At 37.5% G+C, this 22,207-nt stretch overlaps 1 protein-coding gene across 2 annotated transcripts in view; it reads left to right on the top strand.

Annotated features, from left to right (window-relative positions):
* JADE2 (jade family PHD finger 2) overlaps positions 1 to 22,207 on the top strand; it is a 228,057-nt gene that overhangs the window by 146,594 nt on the left and 59,256 nt on the right. For both annotated transcript variants that reach the window (XM_026696488.2, XM_026696487.2), the window contains exon 5: positions 3,042 to 3,211. In XM_026696488.2, the coding sequence (XP_026552273.1) occupies positions 3,042 to 3,211 (170 nt within the window). The remainder of the gene's footprint in view (positions 1 to 3,041; positions 3,212 to 22,207) is intronic.

Here is a 22,207-nt window from a genome sequence, read left to right as displayed (position 1 = left end):
CTTGCACTTAAACTAGATTTGATAGTTTTTCTCCTTCAAATAAATAAATGTTACAGGGAATAGGAAAGCTAGTTCAGATAAAAGAAAACCAAGGTAAGAGGAGTATGAGAATTATAGAGAGCTAAAAAACAAAATAAGCCACAATGTGAAGAAGGAGGAAATTATTATCTCACTTTATCACACCAAGATATAAAGATTGCTAACACTGGTGAAGGGTAAGCCCATTATGGAACATAAACGAGAACAAATGAAGCTGTCTTTGAGTACCAGCTCCTGGGGGGAAAACAAAACAGAGGCAGAGTTACAGCAATGCCCTCATGCGTTGTTTGTTGTTGACTTCACAGAAGTATCTGTGTCTGATCACTGCTTGACAAGACCGCTGGATTAGATGGTTCCTTTACTAATACAGTAAAGACATTCTTAAAGAGAGCAAAGCAAAATAAGGGTTTTGGAAATGTTATTTCAAGTCTGATTTGGGAAGCCACTCAGAAATGATGACTCAAGCCAATAAAAATTGGGTGTTTTATAGAAGAACCCTGCTGTGGCATCAAGCATCCTGTTCAAATGTATGGAAAGTCCCTTATGTCCCAGAGGAAAAAAGTGTGATTGCATGTTGTGGGGTGGGAGCAGATATTTAGATTTTGAGTTATTCTGTTTTGAGTGACGGGGAGGATTTTGCTTTCATATCTGCACAGTTGTTTTGTGTATCTTATCCCTCTTCTAGCCCTTAGGACATTGGCAAGGATAAGATTTGAGGACTACAAGGAAGAAGGTGATGCAGTGACATCACCATACACTTTAAGCTTTGCAGTAATTTTTGTACAGCCAAAATTTTAAAGATGCTATTTAAAAGCAGTTTGTTTGCTGCCTAATGCCAGTGGCTAATCTAGTGTTCCAGAGGACTTTATAATCCTTGGGTGTTACCCAGGTTTGCAAAATAATTTATATATTAAGGTAGCTTCAAAATCAGTAATCGCACAAGCTAGTTTAAAGAGTCATGGTTTAAAGAGCTGCGGTGGCGCAGTGTTAGAACGTAGTATTGCAGGCTAATTCTGCCGACTGCCAGCAATTCAATTCTCAGAGGCTCAAAGTTGGCTCAGCCTTCCATCTTTCCAAGGTGGTAAAATGAGGATTGTTGGAGGCAATATGCTGACTCTGTAAAGCGCCGTATCAGCGTTCCAAGTAATGCACCCAAAGAAAGCAGAACTCTGAGGCAGGTAGATTCCTCAAGGAACGATTTGTTGGATACTTTATATTGGCACAACTGGTGAAAACTGACTCCAAAGGTTCACGCGGTTTTCACCTAATTAAAAAGTAAAAGTTCTCCCTTCCCCCAAGCCCTCAGACATATTGCATAATCGAGGTGCTGGCCTGTTGCTTGGTTACTTCACTCCTCCCCAGCCACATGTTAGAATGTCCTTGGTTCCCACAGAAAAATTTCGTTGTACAAGATGCAATGACAATAAAATAAACTAAAACTTATTGTTTTGACTACAAATACCTGGCTAGCTATTTCCCCCCTCCCTGTCCCTTCTTCTTTTTTGTGGCAATCCTGAAGCCTTAAAGATGGCCTCAGTCCAGGCTCCTTTCAGGGTTGACACACTGCTTAGAGAGGGCTGTATAGAACTGTGAAGTGGTATATAGGTCTAAGTGCTATTGCTATTAAGATGCTATTAGGTTACCTGCCTCTATGGAATTCTGCTGAATTAGCCTTAGGATTAAACCGTCTTTCCTTTCCTTTTCCTTTCTTTTCCTTTTCCTTTTCCTTTCCTTTTCTTTTTTAAAAAAGGCAAGCTATTGGGGTATAATTACAAATATCAGATGACATTTCATTAGTTGTATTACTTTTAACAATATAACTATTGTAGAGGCACCAATAGGATTTTCTGATTTAGAAGCTTATAGGCTACTCCATAATTTGAGGTTATCTTGCAATTATTTCAGGTTAAGTGCTGGCTGTACTTTTTGATACAGTAAAAAAATTATTTTGTATGAAGTTACAGTGATGTATAATTAAATTACAATTGAATGAAGGACTGTTTTTTGTTATCTGTTCTTTGAATAATAGCTGCTGAGCATCAGGCAAGTTTTGTACTGAGTATGGAAAAAAAGTCATAGGTCATCTAATTTGCACACAATACCTGTGTTTATTGTAATAAGTGAGGTCTCATTTGAGATTATCTACCAATTGAATCACTTAAACAGAGACCATTTTTTAAATAGGGGCATAGGTGAAATAAGTGCAACTTTAAATGACCTTTCTTCTCATTCGTACAACTAAGGTCATTTAAAGTTTTTCTTAAGGTACTTGAACTCTGTTGTATTTAGGATATTATAACCTTTAATTCTGGTCTCAGAAAACATTTCCTGCTTGTCAAAACAGTCACTGACGCTAGTTTTAAGGCAGACTCTTAATTTTATGTGGTATTTCTTGATAGTTTATCAGAGATGCAGAGAATCAGTAATGAACATCATTTTTATGTTCAGTGTAATTTGCCTTTTACAATGTGATGTGCTAAATACTTTCTTCGTTCTAGTATATCAGGGTTGTACTATAGGAAGGATAACTTTGAAAACATCTGTAGAAGGTCCTTTCATCATCTTCCTCAGTTGATATTCTTGCATATATTTTGAATCTCGCCCAGGATTTATTATATGCCTAAATTTCTCCACTCTGAAATAGTTGCTTTGCATATTTTTTCCCAAATTTTGTTCTATTGTACTTTACTAATTTATTGGATTCTTTTTGTTAGTACTTATTGTTTTTGTTTTTTATTTTTTGTTTTAAATATGATTTTACATTGTGTAAGCTGCCTTGGTCGCTGTGGGCGAACAGGTGGCAATATAAATCAAATAAATAAATAAATAAATATTAGATAATAGAACTCAACACTTATTTTACTTAGTGTTTCTTTTCGCCAAATATGCATATTTATAATTTGTATGTGTATTGATAATGTCAATATATTTCCTACATGTTTCTAACAGGCTTATTTCATTTCTAAGCTGTCTTTTACAACAAAGCTTGTTTTCTTCTGCAGGATAATCCCTCTATTAGAACATTCTTCATCACAGACCTTTCCAACGAACCTGTCCAGCTCTGAAAATTCAGATGCTTCCAGAACATATTCCCAGAGAGTATGTCGCTATGATCTGGATGAAATTGATGCTTGCTGGTTAGAACTTTTCAACATGGAGCTCAAAGAAATGGGTAGGTGTTTGTCAACAAGTATGTGTAGGTTTTAATTTCTGATTTAAATTTTTTCTCTCTTTTTATCCAAGCCAAACTTTTTATCACATGGTCGTCGTTGCTTTGGCAAATGGTACATAACTAAGGTTATATATAGGATAAACCTTAATGAACTAATAGTTGAAAGTTGGGCAGCATACAAGTTTAATTCTCCATCATCACCCAAGAACTAGTATGAGGCAGGGGTCTACCCCACAGGGTGCTTAGATTTAGCCCATGGGGCCACCCTGGAAACAGCAAAGGACCGCCCCACGGTGCCTTTGCCAGCGAAAACGGACCTCAGGGGACCTCACATGGCACTCCCAGGCTCTATTTTCGGCTGCAATGAACTCCTGCAGCCCTCTGCTTGAGAAAATGGAGCTCTGTGTTCATTAGCAGAGGGCTGCAGGAAACCATCGTGGCCAAAAATGGAGCCCAGGAACCTGTTTTCGCTGGCAGAGCACTCAAGCCACCACAGATGCCCACAACACAAGTGACGCTAGCCACGCTGACCTGGTCCCTGAGGTCAAATACAACCCTGATATGGCCTTCATTGAAATTGAGTTTGACACCCCCTGGTATGAGGGTATATCTGAGAGGATGAAGGATGAATAACTAGGCGTTGTGGGGGGGCTGTACTGGGCCCTCTCCTTAGCAGCTTTCTTTTTCACAAAATGGTTCTTATATGAAACATAACCAATAACAAAGCATCAATTTATTGGCATGTAACCTTCCATAGCATTTACAAGATAGATATTGTGACAGAATATCTAACAGACCCTGGAAATGTAGAGAAGCTAGCAGAACTGTTAAAAGACGAAGCAGGGCAGTTCCAGAATGATTTCTTAGTTGGGGACGGGGAGGACATGAGATACACATAAGAAAGCCTCCGAATAACTATGCGTTAATCACATTAGGTATAAACTGAGCAGGAAAATGACTTTCACAGGCTGTCAAGGTTTTTTACCATTATCGTACTAGCAATAAAGATTATTAACTAGAAATCCAAATGATTCTTGTTCCCTGAGTTTGCAGCCAATGCAGGGCTTGATGCTCTTGGAATGTGCTCCCTATTTATTATCCAAGCTTATTTGGGTTGAGTTTCTTTCTGAAGAGGTGGACACTGAGCTTCTGCCATTCCTCATTTTTTAAGAATGGGACAGGGCAAGGGAGTCACACTATTAGCTAGAGTTTTCCACAGCAAAAGTGCAGATTATGTTAACTATCTACAACCATCTACAGTTGCAGCCCTGAAGAGAGTACAAAGCAGTATCTGAGAACGGGTGAGAAAGGTGAGGGAAAAATGCTGGATTTAGGCTGGAGGGGGTATCAGAAGAGCTGCTCTCTTACATGGACAAATGGCAGTTAGCCACAAAAAGTGGCTCCATTCTGGTATGCAGTCAAGCTTCTTATCTAATCATGTCTTGGTGGATGTCTGGGTAGCTTCTGCCAAGTTTAATCGGGAACCTGACAAAGGGCATTTTGAGAAAGGTAGACAGTTCTGGAGGGCAGTACTTTACTAAGAAAGTGTAAAAAATATGTCATGTGGGACAGAGAGATTGACTGGCACAAAGAGTGGTATCTTTGGGCATACTGACATTATTGGAAATATTGCTTTAAATCATATTTTTCACATTTTCCATTCTGTGGTGAAATTAAACTGTATTATACTGTTTTGAAGTTTTGTATAACTGCCCTCTCTAAATAACTCTGGGTAACTCACAACAATAAAAATTTAAAAGCCATAAAAGCATATTAAAAGACTATTAATCCTGCCCCTCCATCAACCTTCCAGGTGTCCCAACAACTCTCCATAGGGTCTGGGTAGAGACAGGTTTTAATGGCCTTCTGAAAGTTGAGAGTTTGGGGGCGCTGCCAGATTGTTGGGGAAAGAGTGTCTTTCATAAGGTGGACTCCTGAAAAAGCAGACTTCCTAAGTCTGCAAGATGACAATACTATGTGGAAGTAAATCAGAGCATATTCATCCTGTCCATTCTAGTGAAGCAGGCAGATACCCTCAGGAAATAAGTGGTCCCACACTATCACATTCTGTTACTATGTTATTAATATCATGTAGTATCCATGTCTACCTGGGATTTTTCCAGGAAGCGGTATAAACAAAGTGGAGGTTGAACTAAATTGAATAAAAGTAGATGTAGAGTAGAATAGTACTCTAAAAAAGTAGAATAATATCCATTGAGTTGCGAGGAATATTAAAGGTATTAGATAGGGTCAGGTTAAGGTAACAAATTCCAATCCAGGTAGGATTGTAAGGTCTAGGCAGATGAGGTTGAATGAAGAACGTGAAAGCTGTAGGAGGAAGAGAAACCCTGTGACTTTAACTGTAAACTTAAACTCATGTCTCTGCAATTTTTTTTTCTGCTTGAGAAGCATAACATTGAATTGAATTATGTTCTTTCTGGTTTGGGGCAAGACTACAGTAGCAAGGTCAGCACAATGCCAAAAATACAAATTTCCATAAATGTCACCAAGGCAACATCACAGATCAGGACACAGTTGTTTATTATTATTATTGTTGTTGTTATTGTTATTATTGTTATTCACAGCAAATGAGATAACTATGCTGGGTTTTGTATCACAAATCATTAGTCGAACACTTCCCAAGCGCTTAGGACTGTGTGATGTATCAGCGGATTATGCGAGCAGATCCCAGTAAGGTGGCCTTCTGCAGCTGACCAATGGTGATTTTGCCAGTGCCTATAGTTTTTAAGTGCTTGCCTAGGTCTTCAGGCACAGCACCCAGTGTGCCGAGTACCACTGGAACCACCTGCACTGGTTTATGCCAGAGTTTCTGCAGTTCAATTTTCAAGTCCTGATATCTGTTGATTTTTTTCAAGTTGTTTCTCGTCGATTCTGCTGTCACCAGGCAATGTTGACAATCCACACTTTTTTCTTCTCCACAATCATAATATCCGGGGTATTGTGTTCCAAAACTTTGTCAGTCTGTATTCGGAAATCCCACAGTAGTTTTGCACACTCATTTTCAACCACTTTTTCAGGCTTATGATCCCACCAGTTCTTTGCTACAGGCAGATGATAGTTGAGACACAATTTCCAGTGGACTGTCTGAGCGATTGTGTTGTGATGTTGTTTGTAGTCAGTCTGAGCGATTGTCTTGCAACAGCTCAGTATGTGATCGATGGTTTTGTCCGCATTATTATTACTGTTATTATTATTACTATTATTATAATATTATTATTATTAAATAGACACTTCAATACCATGCAAATTGGAAATCTCATTCTGCCTTCAGAAACCCTTTTCCGTTTAGCGTCTTTTTGCACTGAGAAACAAAAGTTGTTGAGTTCACCTCTGAGCTGTTCTGTCTGTATTTGCGCATACATCTCTGAAGTGGAACGGTGCTCTAAGCTGCCAATTCTTGCAAAACTGCCTCGGCCATTTACCAAATATATCAAACAAAATCTGCAGGGAATCATACCGCAGCACAGTTTCAGAGCTGTTTCTTATTTTCATGGCTAGTCCTATCATCCTCACTAAGCCAATCCCACAGTCATACTCTTTTGAACAAAGTGGCTTGAGGAAGTTGCCATTATGCACACATCACACTTTATCATTTATAAAGCCTGATAAAACCTGTTTATGTGTTTTTTATGTTTTTACTTACTGCACTGCAATTCTATGTACATTTAGAACTGAGTAAATTCTAGTGAAGACAGTAAGGATTGCTTTCAAGAACATTCATATACAGATAGTTCTTGGCTTAGAACAGCAATTTGGATTCAAATTTCTGTCACTAAGTGATGCAGTTGTTGGATGAAACATCATGTGACGATATCACTTAATGACAGTAGTTCCAATAGTCCCAGTTGCAGTCATTAGGCAGGACATTGCAAGTCAGTATAAAGAATTGCCAGTTGAACATTTAACTTTTTTGAAGGTTTTATTGTAGATGCTGCATGCCAAAAAATTCACAAGTAATCTGGATCAAGTACTGAATTGTAGTCCCATATAGTCAGTGTGAGCTTTTTTGCTATAATCAAATGCTGGGCTATAAATCTTCATTTATATTTGAAATTTGGATTTCTTCTAATCTTCATGTAATCCAATTTGTGCATCATTATAAACAATATGTTTGGAATGGCTTGAAAAGAAAATCCTTTGTTTGACAGCTCTGTCAGTTATACATCATATCAGAATCTACCCATAGTCAGGAAGAGTCACCAATATATTTAGTGCTCAAGGAAGAACAATATTGACAATGGGTACATAATATGAGGTGAACCTGTTTATGGACTATTTTAAGTTACTTTTAAGTTTAAATGTTAACAGAGTGATTGTTTCATCTATTTGCCTCAGAGAAATAAAGGAGAAAGACAAAAGAATTTTTGAACAAGAAAAGGGGTAGCTGGTGACAGAAAAATACACCCTTTGCAGATTTCCTAGATTTAATGGGATCTCACTTTAAGTGTGAAGAAGAAAAAGAATGCACATCAAAAAAAAAATTTATTCTACTGATATAAACAACCCTTTTGCTACTTATACTGTAATAAAGCCTCTTTTTTGTTAAAAAGCCTGCTGGTCAACATTTGGTAAAGTACTGGTTTTCCCAACAGTCTTACTATCCAGATCTAATACAAGATATATGAACCAATTAAGCTCTTCCAAGTTCTGGTCCATTTTAAGACTCAGGCTGAGTTTTAATTTAACATTTTGCAAGTCCCAATGGCCAAGACCTAATCAATCACATGTTGACTTCATATGTTATGTGAACTAGATCAAAAAGTCTTAGGCTTCTGTCCAAATTCACTCCGACTTACTGACTTACTTTTTTGTAGGAAAAGGATTCTGCAGGATTGCTTTGCTAAGTAGTTATTGGTGATGCCATTAGTCACCAGAGAAGAAATCTTTTAAAAATAGTTCCTGGGGGATGCTCACAAGAAGCCATTGAACATAGATTAATTAATGGTGTCAGTGTGCTGTTGCTTCTTTCCTGTATAATCTAGTTTTGTAGCAAGAAAGTAATAAACATCCAACAAGAAAACTCAAGGGAGGCCAAAGCTTGAAAATACAAATAGTGGTTTGCCCTAGAATCCAGAGTCTCCAAAGGAAGCTCTTTAAAACGGACAACTGACTCAAGAAACTTGAGGAGCTAAATACACATAAAATAAACCACAGTAGTGCTGATGAAGGGAAAACCATTAAGCCTCGTGAGGTTTGTTTGATGGTAATAAAATAACTGGGCCACAGATTCAGCAAAAGATTTATAGTAGGTCTGCTGGCAATTCTAATATAGGAATTTAACAAGCAGGCTGTCCTGATCTTTTTTCCCTTAAAAACCCATTTTTACTTAACAAGGGTTATATTATACAATAACATGATGCTATATATTAAAACGTGATACCCTTTCATATTTGATAAATTATGATCCTGTAATTAGAAGGATACAGGGAAACGGAGACATTACAAATTACACACAGGAGTTAGTCATCAAGCAATGTAAAAAGGCTCTGTGACTATTGGATATTATCTTGTAAGCTCATTGTTTAAGTACAAATCAACTTGACTAAATTTTTGGGCCAATCTTGGAACAGAATCAAAGGCCTTCACAACTTCTGTAATAATATTCAGCTGTCTGGTCCAAGGCTTAATAAACTTGTTATGACATCAGAACAATTAAGTCAGTAATAACTTGAGGGTAAAGATAGCTGGGTATCTTTAGATATTTGAGGGCATGGATTATCTTGTATCTACAGAATCATTTACTTAATTTATTATTGCATATGTATGGAATGTAAGTTCTTCACCAACCACTTTTAAAATCATGCTTATATAATTCTGATTTTGATGTGATAAAGCTTTGAGTTTCTCTTAATATGTATCAATTATACATATTGTACAATGCATAATTTGTATTGCAGCATAACTTGCATTTACAATGTGGCTATGGAAAGTAGTTATTTTCCTACTCTCCCATATGTAGAATTTTTAAAAATAATCATTCTGACCAGATTTAACCTCATGTAATTCCAGTCATATTCAAAGCCATAAGGATCAATAACAACCTCTCCTTAAAAATGAAAAAGGTGATTTTAAGGGAGCTGCATTCTCCACCTAAGCCATGTTTGTACGGTTTGCTGCATTGCAATAGAATCAGCACCTGCACCACTGTAAGATACGAGTCTGATTATATTGGCTGATCTTCTTTTAAAATTTATTTGTAGTTGAAATGTCCCCAAACACAGTCAGTTTATTTAGTGTTCTTTATCCATAATTGTCACTGGTTCTCTTATACAATATATTTCAGATTTTTGAGATGTGAATTCCCTTCTCAATATACTTTATATTTTGGTACTCACAGTATAGGCTTCTACACACTCAGTCTCCTTTCAGACATGCTACCTGCCTGTATTTGATGCTATACATTGGAATCTGGGCCAAAAGAAAATATTGCTGAAGGCACAGCAAGAGACATTTTGGGATAGGCCAGGCCATTTTTACATCTAGGTGTTGCTTCTGCAGGAGAAATTAGTATATCTCTAGTTAGTCTCTTGGCTGAGTACATCTGTGTCGTTTGGTGGGAATGGATTAATGCCTTGGTTTAAACAATAATGCTTATTTTCACAATCTTTGATCAGCTTTAATTATGGGATATTTATCACTTGGAGAAAAAGAATTAAATCTTGGTTAGTTTTGTTTTTTTCCTAAGCAGGTGAATTCCTGATCAGTCTATGCTGTTGGTATCAAATGATTAGAGACATTGTAATTAGCATCTTTATCTTAGGTTTTCCTTTATTCAGATGGGGGAAGTGACAGAAAGACATTCCACATGTAGATTAATTGTCTGAAATGTAGTTTAAGATATCTCATACACAGCGATGCACATGCGCCTTCTAATTAATTTCAGTACACTTTTGAACCTTAGTTGTATCTGAAATCTATCATTAATAGTCCATTAGTGATTGTATTTCGTGATTTGTATACGTTAACATTGCTAGGCAAGGCAGTTATTAAGTGAGTTTTGCCTCATTTTATAGCACTTTTGCCACAATTAAGTGACTCGCCACACTTGTTAAGTGAATGATGTGGTTGTTAAGCAAATCTGGCTTCCCCCATTGTCTTTGCTTGTCAGAAGGTCACAAAAGGTGATCATATGACCCCTGTAATACTGTAACCATGATAAATATGAACCAGATGTCAAGCATCCAAATTTTGATCACGTGACCATGGGTATGCTGCAACAATCATAAGTGTGAAAAACACTCTTGAGTTACTTTTTTCAGTTCCCTTGTAACTTCAAACAGCCACTAAACAATGGTTATAAGTTATATCTGTACAGTATACAATTTACTTTGAAGTCATAACTACTCAGTTGACTGCATACTGAACCAGCTGAAGTCTGGTTGATCTTCTAGGGCAGCCCATCAAATTGCAGCAATCGGGGCAAAAAGTGACAAGGTCACATATGGTTATGTGCAACACCACCTGATCCAGAAATAGTTCCAGTGGGTACATAAGATGTAGTGCAAAGGCCCTTTTGGTCTTGGACTTAAGTATCTGAAAGTTCAGAAGAACCTCAAGTTGCTAACAGCTCAGTACAGAGAATACAACCGGTTTGGTGAGCGTGGACTTTGCATGGAGTGTTCAAAACTACCCATTTTAACCTTCAAACTTACCTTCTGTGTCAGCGCTGGTAAATAAAACAGCTGAGGGACAGCAATCCGCTGTGCCACGTGTATCAGCTGAGCTAAAAAACAGGGAAATATAGGACAGGAAGGGGCGGGGGGTGGGGCCAACTGCTCACCGGAACTACTGGTTCATTAGAACTGGTGTGAACCGGTAGCAGCCCTGTTCAAAGCTTAAAGGCAGAATATACCTGGATTTCAGCCATTCCATCTTCCTAAGGATTCGTTTGAATCTTTATTTTCTTGCCCAGACCCTAATAGTCCTCAGTTGCTAGGAAAAGACCTAGATGTGCCTATCCCTGCTGCTTTTGAATGAATCCCTGACTATTTCTAGAAAGCATGAAATGGAAGAAAGAATGGCACTCATTCACAGCCAGCCAGCTGAGATACCAAGTGCAAACCCAGAATTCACATCTTCCCAAGGGAGAGATCCTCTCTGCCATGTACACAGAGTAGCTATCCAGCTCCTCTGTTTGGTAGATGGAAAAGTTTGGATATACTTAACAAGACTGAGGTTGACAAAAGAGGGGATTAACATTGTTGCTCCAAAATTAAGTTTGGAATTTTCAGGGAACAAGGGAAGTTCAGGAAAAGAACTTTTGGAGGAACATACACTGTAGCTACTAGTTGTGAAGGAAGAAGGAAGAAGTCTAAGAAATAATCTGTATTAGAACATCAATATTTATTTCCCTGTGCTATGCAAGTTCACTTTCTTTTATTTCTCTGTATCAGTTCAGCATTTTGTGTACTTCAGCCTTTTGTGAATATCTCAGATTGGGCATGAGGAAATAATTCCCCTTTTGAAATTTTGTGATTTGGAACAATGATTTGAAATTCCACTCCAATTCCTTTATAATGTGTTCTTTTTTATTTATATTTTTATTTATAGTGGATCATGTTTTTGGTCTGTCGTAAACATTGGGGATGTTTTTATTTTTTGTAATTTCCTTTTAAAACTATTTTCTCATGAAAGCTATTGTTTTCTCATAATGTGAATAGTCTTCTGTTTTCTTCCTTTAACAGAAATTTTTGACTTTTAAATACTTAAATTAAAAAGTTATTACAGGTTATATTGGTTTCTAGTGAAGTTGCTCTGCACTGCCAGGAATGGCTGAAGCCTCTAACCACATGCTGTACAGCAAGAGGCAGTGGTACAGGAATTACGGTTTTGGTTTTGTTTTGTTTTGTTTTCATTTTAATCACCAGAAGCTAACACAGAGGGTAGGAACCATTTCTTTCAGACACTTCAAGGCTAAGTGCTAAACATTAGGTAAGGTATCATCAAATGATATACTAAAGCAGAGTGTCGAACTTGAAAGCCATTTTGCTGTTGCCATTATTATTACATCTCAGTTTGCCAACGAACTATGGGGGGAGATAGAACATGGCCCAGACATCAAGATGTCTGCATGAGAACCAAAGATACTTCAGCAGATGTTTACAAAAGCCAGAAAGACTACAATATCCGGAGAACGTATTAGACAATGTGACTTGAGCTAATGGGGGTGGTAGTGGTGGAGGAATGTGATCTTTAACTATGGGCCTTAGCGCGGGAATAATCTAGATCTGGTTTTGCCTTCAACCATGCAGAAGTGATGTAGTGAATAAAGTTTTGTATAAAGAGATTGGATCATCTCTATTGTACTTGCTTTGGTTGGATTCGTCACTTGGAATCTTGACCCAGAGGTTGCCAGTGAGTGAAGAACTCGAAAGACCCAAGACAGCTGAAGACCTTCAGTCTTCCACCTTGCATGCTTCGCCATGTTTCCTACAGCCACTTTGCCTTGGACTTCAATCTTACACAAATCTAATCCTGGGAAGTACCAAATCAAACCAATGTATAGAAGTCTCTTCTAAGAAAAGATGCCCAGAGTATAATTGCAGTGGCATTCTCAAATCTTGGTAATACAGCCAATGCCATTTCCTTTTTGTTGTTGTTGGTTTGCATATTTATGTGATTATAATGTTTACAGTATTAAATGGGAATATTTGCATGGTGTTGCTGACCCAATTAGCCATAGCATACAGGTAAAAAAAACATAGGAAGCAGCCTATTTGGCAACCTCCCAGCCTATTATTTTTTTCCTTGCAGAATTAAACAAAAAATGGATATCTACAGTGGTGCATTTGGGGTTGGTGCCATTGTGGGAGGGTGGGATGGCATCTTTTCTCACCCACACAGTCTCTGGATTATGGGAAAGGGAGCAGAAAGTAAAACAGGAGAAAAGAGTTGAGTCCTTGTTTGAACACCGCATGTGATTAGTTGGCTCAGGTGACATTTCATTCCTTGATAGAGCCCCCCCCCCCCCACTACACTGTCTTGACTATTTATGATATGCAACCTCCGCCCCAATGCAGTTCAGGGTGTCATGCAAACAAGGCAGTTTTTTGCTGCTTCAGAGGGTCTTTCAGGAGCAAAGGTGAAGAGCAGTGATGGTAACCTTTAGCTGCTGAGGCAGCACTTGCTTTTATTCATATATTTATTGGCCTCTGAAGGCTGCAGGGGATGTAGTGTTTATAAAAAAGTTTATACAAAATAGGAGAAAGAGAAAGAAAAATCACAAGTTTATCGCCACATTTGAGCCATACTGAGGCCATTACTATAGGATTAGAGGGATGTTTGCTGATAAAATTGACAAATAATTAAGCAGAGTCACATCAGAAAAAACTATTCATTTTATATGTCTGTTTGAACAAACTTATAGAAATCATGGGAGAAATTCAAATTGTTCAGATAAGGGTCAGTGTTAGAGGAGGCCTGGCTGCAAAGGATGTGGGGGGTTTGTTACAGATGGCAAACTACATGTTGCCCTGGATTTGGGAATCATCTCAAACAATAACAAAAGAGGACCTTTTTAAGTGGCCCAATTGCCTTCTGCATAGCCGAAGCAAGTAAGCCATCACTTTAATGTTTTCCCAATACCGAAGACATAGAAGAGAAGGCACTACCTTGAGAGGTTATGGGAAAATTAAACAGATGGTTCCGTCCCTCACTGCATAGGTTTGGAGCTCCTTACTAGAGGAAACAGAAACAAGAAATGTTGCAGACGGGCTCTTCGGACCAATGCAGGTAGCTGATTGGAGATCCAGAGGGATCATTTTGTTGTTTCATTTCTTTTCATAGATGCTACTAAGCCAGCAATTTTTAAACCATGATTTGTAGAATATTTTTCCTTCAGAAGGGCCATGTCTTTGCATTGAATTGTTTATGTTTTTTTAATCTTTGTAAGTCTCCCAGGTTTGTGCATGATTGAGCACCAGATAAATCAAATTCATAAATAAATAAGTAAACAGGCTGTAGTGGCCTTTCATACTCCATGTGGATTCACAACAGACTATAAAGAAAAACTTAACCATAATGCAATTTAGTGTGACAGCTAATGTATAAGAGTCCAAATAATGGAGAGGAAATAATTGATTAAAATGGACTTTTCTGGCTGTAAAAGTGCTAGCTTTGACATGGCATCCCATTGCTGTTGCCACCACTCCTTCACATTATTTGTCTCCCCTCTGTCCTGGAAAGATAGTACGGGGAGCCCCAAGGATACTTTGCTGGTGTCCCAAAATCAAACCTGAGTTTACTACTTTGAAGATTCCCAATGATACCTACAGCAATTATTTGGGAAAGTGAAGCATAAAGTATTATTGCAAAGGAAAAAAAAATATTATAAAGTGGCTTCTGAAAATGTGCCATTATCTTAAATTTAAGAAATAGCTGATGTCGGTGGGTGACATAAAGGGTGATAATTGGTTCTTAAGTGCATTAGTAAGATAGGTTCATAATGAAATACCAGGGAGTTTCACAGCACATTTTTGGCTCATATGCTAGTTGTTTTGATTCATTTATGGAGATGGGATTCATTGCTATGAGCATCTGAGAACACCACTCTTTAGAAAAAAGAGAGAGAAAAGATGAAAGCACTGTTATTCCCCTTTCCCTTGACTTCTAAAAAGAGCAAAATTAATATGCATATGAAGATAAGGAAAACAATTAGAAGGCAGCCCTCGTTTTTAAAAAATAAGAGCCCTAGTTTTTAAAACAATAGTACTTATCCAGAATAAGCAATTAATAAAATGTATTTTTAACCTCTTAATTATGTTTGGAGGGAAATTTCACTGTTTTAAGAGGAAAATACTTTGACATCTAATATGAAGACCTCTGTATACTGTATGTACTTTCATCATTCACTTTAATGTAAAGAAAAACTGGGCAGGACATTAAGAGGGATTGTCAACTTACAACTGCTTTATGTCATTAATAGTGAACTTGATTACAGATCTGCCATTTCTAGATGATTTTATTACCTAGTCATCAACTTTTATGCCACTAGTTTTCCTATTCCCCAAATATGGGTGGGCAAGGTCTGTTAGCCAAGAAAAGTCCAAAACTGTCAGTTTGGGTACTTTCGTTTCATGGTAAGCCATAGATCAGGGGTCTCCAACCTTAGCAACTTTAAGACTTGTGGACTTCAACTCCCAGAATTCATCAGCCAGCTTTGCTGGAGGAATCCTGAGAGTTGAAGCCCACAAGTCTTAAAGTTGCCAAGGTTAGAAACCCCTGCCATAGATGATGTTGGAGAAACTATGAGGTGAGAAGTACAGAAGAGTGTTCTAAGCCTAGGGAATAATAATAATTAAAAAAAACAGTAGAAAGAAACTCAGACTGGTTGTGCCATGACTCCCTGGAGGGAAGAGAAAAGTTCAAATTTTGTAATTCTTGCCCATATCAGTAGGGCTGCAGTATTCTTATGGACTTTGTTTCCTAACTTGCTTTATCTCAAAGGGGCTGACATCATTCTTGAAAGCCTGGTTGTGTTTTCCCTTCCTTCTCTTAAATTCCTGGGTGTTAAGTTTGACAGGGAGTTTTCCCCATATTTTTATAACTTTTGTCACACCATTTCTTCAAAGTCACATCTGTATCTATTCCCACATTTAGAAGAAGTTGAATCTTCTAACCAGCAATGTATTATGGTGAGAAAACTGTGTGGATTTACTGAAAATTGGCCTCAACGATTGTCACTCGGGATTCGTGATTTGTGATTTTTAGGAGGCACTTCAGAAATGTTCAATGAGCAGTCTTGTAAGCTTGTACAAAAGTTCATAATGTCATAATCATATATCAAAGAAGCTTTCGTTTCTTTAGCAGAACTATGTCTCTATTCTCTGTGGAAACATTTGTGTTATAATCAATCAACATACGTAATAGCAAAAATACATCTCCCCAAAATTCAGAGAAAACCATCTTGTTTTGTTTTGGAAAGATAAAAGTGGAGGTTAAGTCTTACAGTATTTAAACTTTAAAAACACAATGTAAATGTTGATAGATTCTCACATTGCTTTATTATGAGGGGGGTGTTCAAAAGGAATCACTATGTTAATATATCTCCATGCCTTACTAAGTGGATCATTATCAGGACACTTAGACAGTTAGAAGGCTTTTAAATATATGTATATGATTATTGTATTACAAGTAGAACATTCATGCACACCTACACACATACAGGTCTATGTGTGGTCTATTATTTCACTTTTTTTTCTTCCAAAAATGTTTGTATCTTACACTTTGTGATTTGTACAAACAAAATAAAATAAATTTATTTTGTGCAGGGGTGGGATTCTGCCGGTTTGGACCGGTTTGGGTGATCACCTAGCTCCGAAGATCTGCTGGGAGCGAACTGGTTCGCTCTGACAATCATGTGGGCCCGCCCACTCCTGGGCTCTATTGACCTTTATCGTCCCAGCTGATCAGCGCGGAAAAGCAGATTGCCGCTCTTCAGCTGTGTTACTCCCCCAAAGTAACATAGCAAGTAAGGATTTTTGTATTGCTGTTCACGAGTGCGCAGTGCGCGCGTGTGTGCACAAAACATGCAATCACCGAACCATTTGTTATACCGGCAGCATCTCACCCCTGCTTTTATATACATATACATACAGTACATATATACATGCATACATATACACACATATATTTCTGAACCATTCTCAAATAATCAAATAATTTTTAGACACATACAAGCATACAGTAGAAGAAAGGATAAGGTTCGTACATTGTGTCTCAATTTATGAGATGGCCAATGAACTTAAAATTACTGCTTAAGAATTATTTTATTTTCCTTGATATACTCCGCAGAGTGAAAAAGGTCCAAGTTTCAGTAAATCACGGGTGTCAAACTTGCAGTGTAAAGTCACATATCACAACTTTTTTCCTCTTTGCTAAACCGGGCGTTGATGTGGTCAGCACATGATGCATACGGTCCATGGACCACGAGTTTGACAGCCCTGCAGAAAATGGATTTCAGCTGAAGTGCAATTCAACTGAAAATAAGTCTCAGTGATTGTTCAACATGGCCGATGTTAATATTTCTCTCTGTCTTACCAAGTGTATCATTATCAGGACACTTAGAAAGTAAGAAATGTATGTTTAAAATGAAAGTCTTATTTTTTTTAATTAGGGGAGCCAGACAGATTCTATACCTCATTTCTCTAGGTGGTACTGTAGATGCAGAAAAATGATAAATGTACACCTAGAAATTTTTTTAACGTGATTAATGGAAATTTTTCAATTTCAGTGAAAACCCTATTTTTTTACTCAATGGCATGCAATTTGATGGGAGTCAAAATCTATATAGGATGCCTGGTGTGGCATCACAGTTTTGACTCCACCTTTTTTGTACATGCATTGAAATTGCATGCATGTATAAAAAGAATAGGGCATGGGTTCTACCTCTTCGCAGATTTTGATGCACACATGAACATGCACACACTTGCTTGATGCTAGGCTAAAGTCATGAGCAGTAAAAAAGGTTTTATGATGATTATTTTTGTAATAGAGGGAATTACTTTCTGGCCTTAGAAACACTAAGTTTGTAAAGCAAATTGCAAGCCTTGAATTCATATCTGTTGTGCTTACATCCCTTGGATGCTTTGCTATGTTTCCTCAGCCTGTTATTTTTTATTTTATTTTTATTTGTCAATTGCCTACAAGATAATAGGTATAGGTAAAAACATAGTTATGAATACATGGCTACAAATAAGAAAAATAAAAAAATATAAAAGAAACAATAGGACAGGGACGGTAGGCACGTTGGTGCGCTTATGCATGCCTCCTACAGACCTCTTAGGAAAGGGGTGAGGTCAATAGTAGACAGTCTAAGGTTAAAGTTTTGGAGGTTTGGGGAGAAAACCACAGAGTCAGGTAGAGTATTCCAGACATTGACCACTCTGTTGCTGAAGTCGTATTTGGTGCGATTAACCTTGAGTTTGTATCTATTGTTTGCTCTTGTGTTGTTATGGTTGAAGCTGAAGTATTCATTGACTGGTAGGACATTGCAATGTATGATTTTATATACTATACTTAGATTGGACCGAAGGCGGCGTAGTTCTAGGTTTTCTAGGTCTAGAATTTCGAGTCTGGTGTCATAAGGTATTCTGCAACGAGTAGAGGAGTGGAGAACTCTTCTTGTGAAATATTTCTGGACTTTCTCAACCATTTTAATATCAGATAGGTAATGTGGGTTCCAGACTGATGAGCTGTATTCGAGTATTGGTCTAGCAAATGTTTTGTATGCTCTAGTTATTAGTGTAATATTACCAGAGAAAAAGCTACGTAAGATTAGGTTAACTCTTAACCCCTTTTTGGCTGTGTAGTTAAGTGCACTTAGCACTTAGGCCATTTGATGAGTACTCCAAGATCCTTGACAGAATTTGGATCATCAACAAGATTTTGACAATTCAGCCTGTATTTTATTTTCTGATATATATTTTTTTGCCAATATGTAGGACAGAGCATTTATTTGTTGAGATTTGAAGTTGCCATTTGTTTAACCGTTCTGATACATAGTCAAGATCTTTTTGAAGAGTAGCAGTATTGTCTGTGGTGTTGAATAGCTTTACATCAGCAGCGAAGAGAACGCAGTTGCTCTTGATATGATCACAGAGGTCATTTATGTAGAGTATGAAAAGAGTTGGTCCTAGAACACTGCCTTGGGGGACACCACTGTTGACAGGTACAGAATTTGATAGGATGCTCCCAATTTTGACCATTTGTTTTCTGTTTGACAGGAATGCTTCTATCCAGTTATCCAGGTGTCAAGAGATATCGTAAGATTTTTGTTTTAGGAATAGTTTGTCATGTACCACTGAATCAAAGGCTTTACAGAAGTCTATGTAGATTGCATCTATTGCTTTGTCCTGATTGAGTTGTGTAGTCCATATGTTTTTGAAGTGTAAGAGTTGCATATTACATGATAGTTTTTTCCTAAAACCAAACTGTTTATTAGAGAGTAGGTTGTTTGTTTCTAAGTGGTGGATAATAATTGATTCCATGACTTTACAGGTGACGCAGCATAAAGAGATTGTTCTGTAATTTTCAACTAGGCTGGGGTCTCCCTTTTTGAAGATGGTGATGACTGTGGCTTGTGACCATAGTTTTGGCAAGGAGCTGGTCCTGAAAGATTTTTCAAAGATTATGCTTAGAGGTTTGGCTATGGCAGTGGGTAGCTTTTTAAAGAAGTAGGCACATATTCTGTCTGGTCCAATAGATAGAGATGGTTTTAGATTGTGTAGTGCTTTCTTAACATTGTCTTCTGTAAAATCGATATGTATTAGATCATTGTAGTTGTCTGTGGTTCAACTAGGAAATACTGGGCTGTTTACAAATACTGAGCGAAAGAATGTGTTAAAGAGGTTGACTTTAATAGTGTCATCGTTGCAGTCTTTACCATTAGGTCCTTTCAGGGGTGGGATGGACCTTGAGTCTTTTAGTTTGTTGTTTACAAAATTGTAGAAAGCGCAGGTGGAATTGGTAAGTAGAAGGTTTTCTTCTTGTTTAATGTGATAATTGGTGCATTCAGTTTTTATCTGGTGGCATAAATTTTGGTATCAGCTTTTGAAGTTGGCAACGTGACCAGATTTGTTTTTCCGCCAAAGTGATTTCTTTTTGGATTGAAGCTTCCTTATTGTTATGGGTAATTTGTTTTTTCTGGTTTTGGGAGTTGTTAATGGTACGTATAGTTTGATGACTCTTTTGACTTCAAGTAAAAATATGCTGTAATGGTCTTCTACAGTATTGCGTCCAGAGAATAGAAATTGCCAATCAAGGGATGAGAGATCGTTGTTTATAAGATCATAGTTGCCTTTTTTGAACTTATAATTGGAGATTCCATCATTGTGATGATTTTTGTGTGGACGTATGTATTACTTTTTTCAGGACATATTATCCTTTTTCATATAGCCAGAAATAGTATTACAAAGTTCTTCAGTGTTTCTCAGAAACAATTGTGACAAGAGGAAATACTGGGGAAAAGCTCCACTTGAAATTTAACAGAGATAAATGCAAAGTTCTATGTTTGGGCTGGAAAACAAATCAAAGGTAAGTTTCAGATGGAGGGAGAGCTCTTAGATAGCAATACATGCAATGAGGGGAGGGGGAGAGGTGTCTTGGTGTGTATTCACAAGCTGAATATGAGCCGCAATGTGATGCAGTTGCAAAAAAAAAAAAAAGTAAGTGCAAACCTAGATTATATTGCTAGTACTATCAAAATCAAAAGAAATTGCCATTCCTCTCCATTCTACAATGGCCGGAGTGTACCTAGCATGTCAGATTCCATTTGAAGCACTGCATTTTAGGAAGAACTCTGACAAATTGGAGCATGTCTAAATTGAGACTAAGATGATAAAGGGCCTAAAAGGAAAGTTTTAGAATGAGCAGTTAGATCCTTTGGCTATGTCAGCTAGAAAAAGAGAAGGCCCCAGGGAAATGGGATAGCTGTCTTTTAATAGTCTTTCATCTGCAGGACTCTTATGAAGAAGTCAAGGTAACATTGATGCAGAAGACATATCAAGAAGAATTATAAGGAAATTGATTTTGGTTAATTATCAGGGAGGAAAACTTCTAACAGTAGCATTTGTTCAGGACGGACTTCCCTGGGAGCTAGTGAAATGGACATGTTTAAGAAGAAGCTGACTATTGATAGATTCATGTTTTAGGTGGTGGGTGGGATTAGACGATCTCTGAGATCCATTACATTCTCTGTTTCTGTGAAAATAGCTGGCACATTTTCTGGGGATTCTAATACTAGCCAGTGGTAAAAAATGGTTATTAACAATTCACTACAGTTTATATGCCACTCTAATCCCAACAAGTCTCTGTGCATCTTACAAAATAATGTTAGTGGGAAAGAATGGTAAAGCCAATAGCAGCCGCATCCAGGTCCATAGAAGAAAGGTCCCCCTCATCACAAATGTATTCCCAAGGCTAGCCAGGTTTACTGGCTTTTCAAGAAACCAGTGGGCTGGGAGACAGTCTGATCTTTTGAGAGATGCCCAGCCATCAAGTGAGAAATTAGTAGTTTTGTAACATCTACTGATTAATACTTTCCTCATACCTATGATTAGAAGATGGGAAAAATAGTAACTATTTCCATTATGTCTCATTTTGCAGAAAAAGAGGTATAAATGACTGACTAGCGGTCGATAGCAGGCAGCAGGTTTTCCTAGGGAATGTCATGACTATTGTTTCTGTGGTAATACCTTTTCTTGGTATTAATCTAATTATACATTCCTTTGTCACTGTGTCCCAGATTATGATCTCACTTCTACAGAAATGAGTCCAGATCTGTTTCAGGAGACTTGCTGAGGGCCACTTACATTTACATATTGCTTTTTCTCTACTGTTCAAAAGTAAAAGCTGCTGAGCATTAACAATTTTACAAATGGTTCTTGCTTTCTATTTAAAGACATTCCCGTACATAAAAATGAAGGTTAAAGCACTTGAAGGCCAGAGAAAGCTCCCCTGCTCAATGTTATCAAAAGGCAGCAATTCTGTTCATGTTTCTTTTTTAATCTGCCTTTATGAATAGTAATAACTTTATATGATACTGAGGAAAATAAATAGAATATAAATAGAAATAGTATTTTACCCTTGGGTCTTGTGGTTGAGTGATCCATAAGCCATTAATTGTTTTATTCCTATCCAAGGTATTTGTCACTACAAACACTCTGGGGTACTTCTGAGTTGAACCTGGTACCTCATTACAGTAGTAGTATAATTACACCCAAATGGAAGGTGAGCGTACATGTAAAAGGGAGGAAGAAATAGCCATTTAACCCACAAGCCTAAATTGCTGAGGATAACACCATCCATAAGTCATCTTGCGTAATTTTTGCTTAGTGCTTAAAAACTTAATGAGACTCAGGCCTTCTGCTGAATAATAACACCTTCAGAATGAAGGGAAATTAGAAGATGGAAATTTTTCATCTATCCCTTTTGTATGTAGATTCACTTGGGCAGGATGTCTAACAATGAAAAATTTAT

Source organism: Pseudonaja textilis, chromosome 2 (assembly GCF_049901715.1).
Source record: "Pseudonaja textilis isolate UNSWEBS1 chromosome 2, rPseTex1.2, whole genome shotgun sequence".
NCBI lineage: Eukaryota > Metazoa > Chordata > Lepidosauria > Squamata > Elapidae > Pseudonaja > Pseudonaja textilis.
This window is presented reverse-complemented; position numbering and strand designations above follow the sequence as displayed.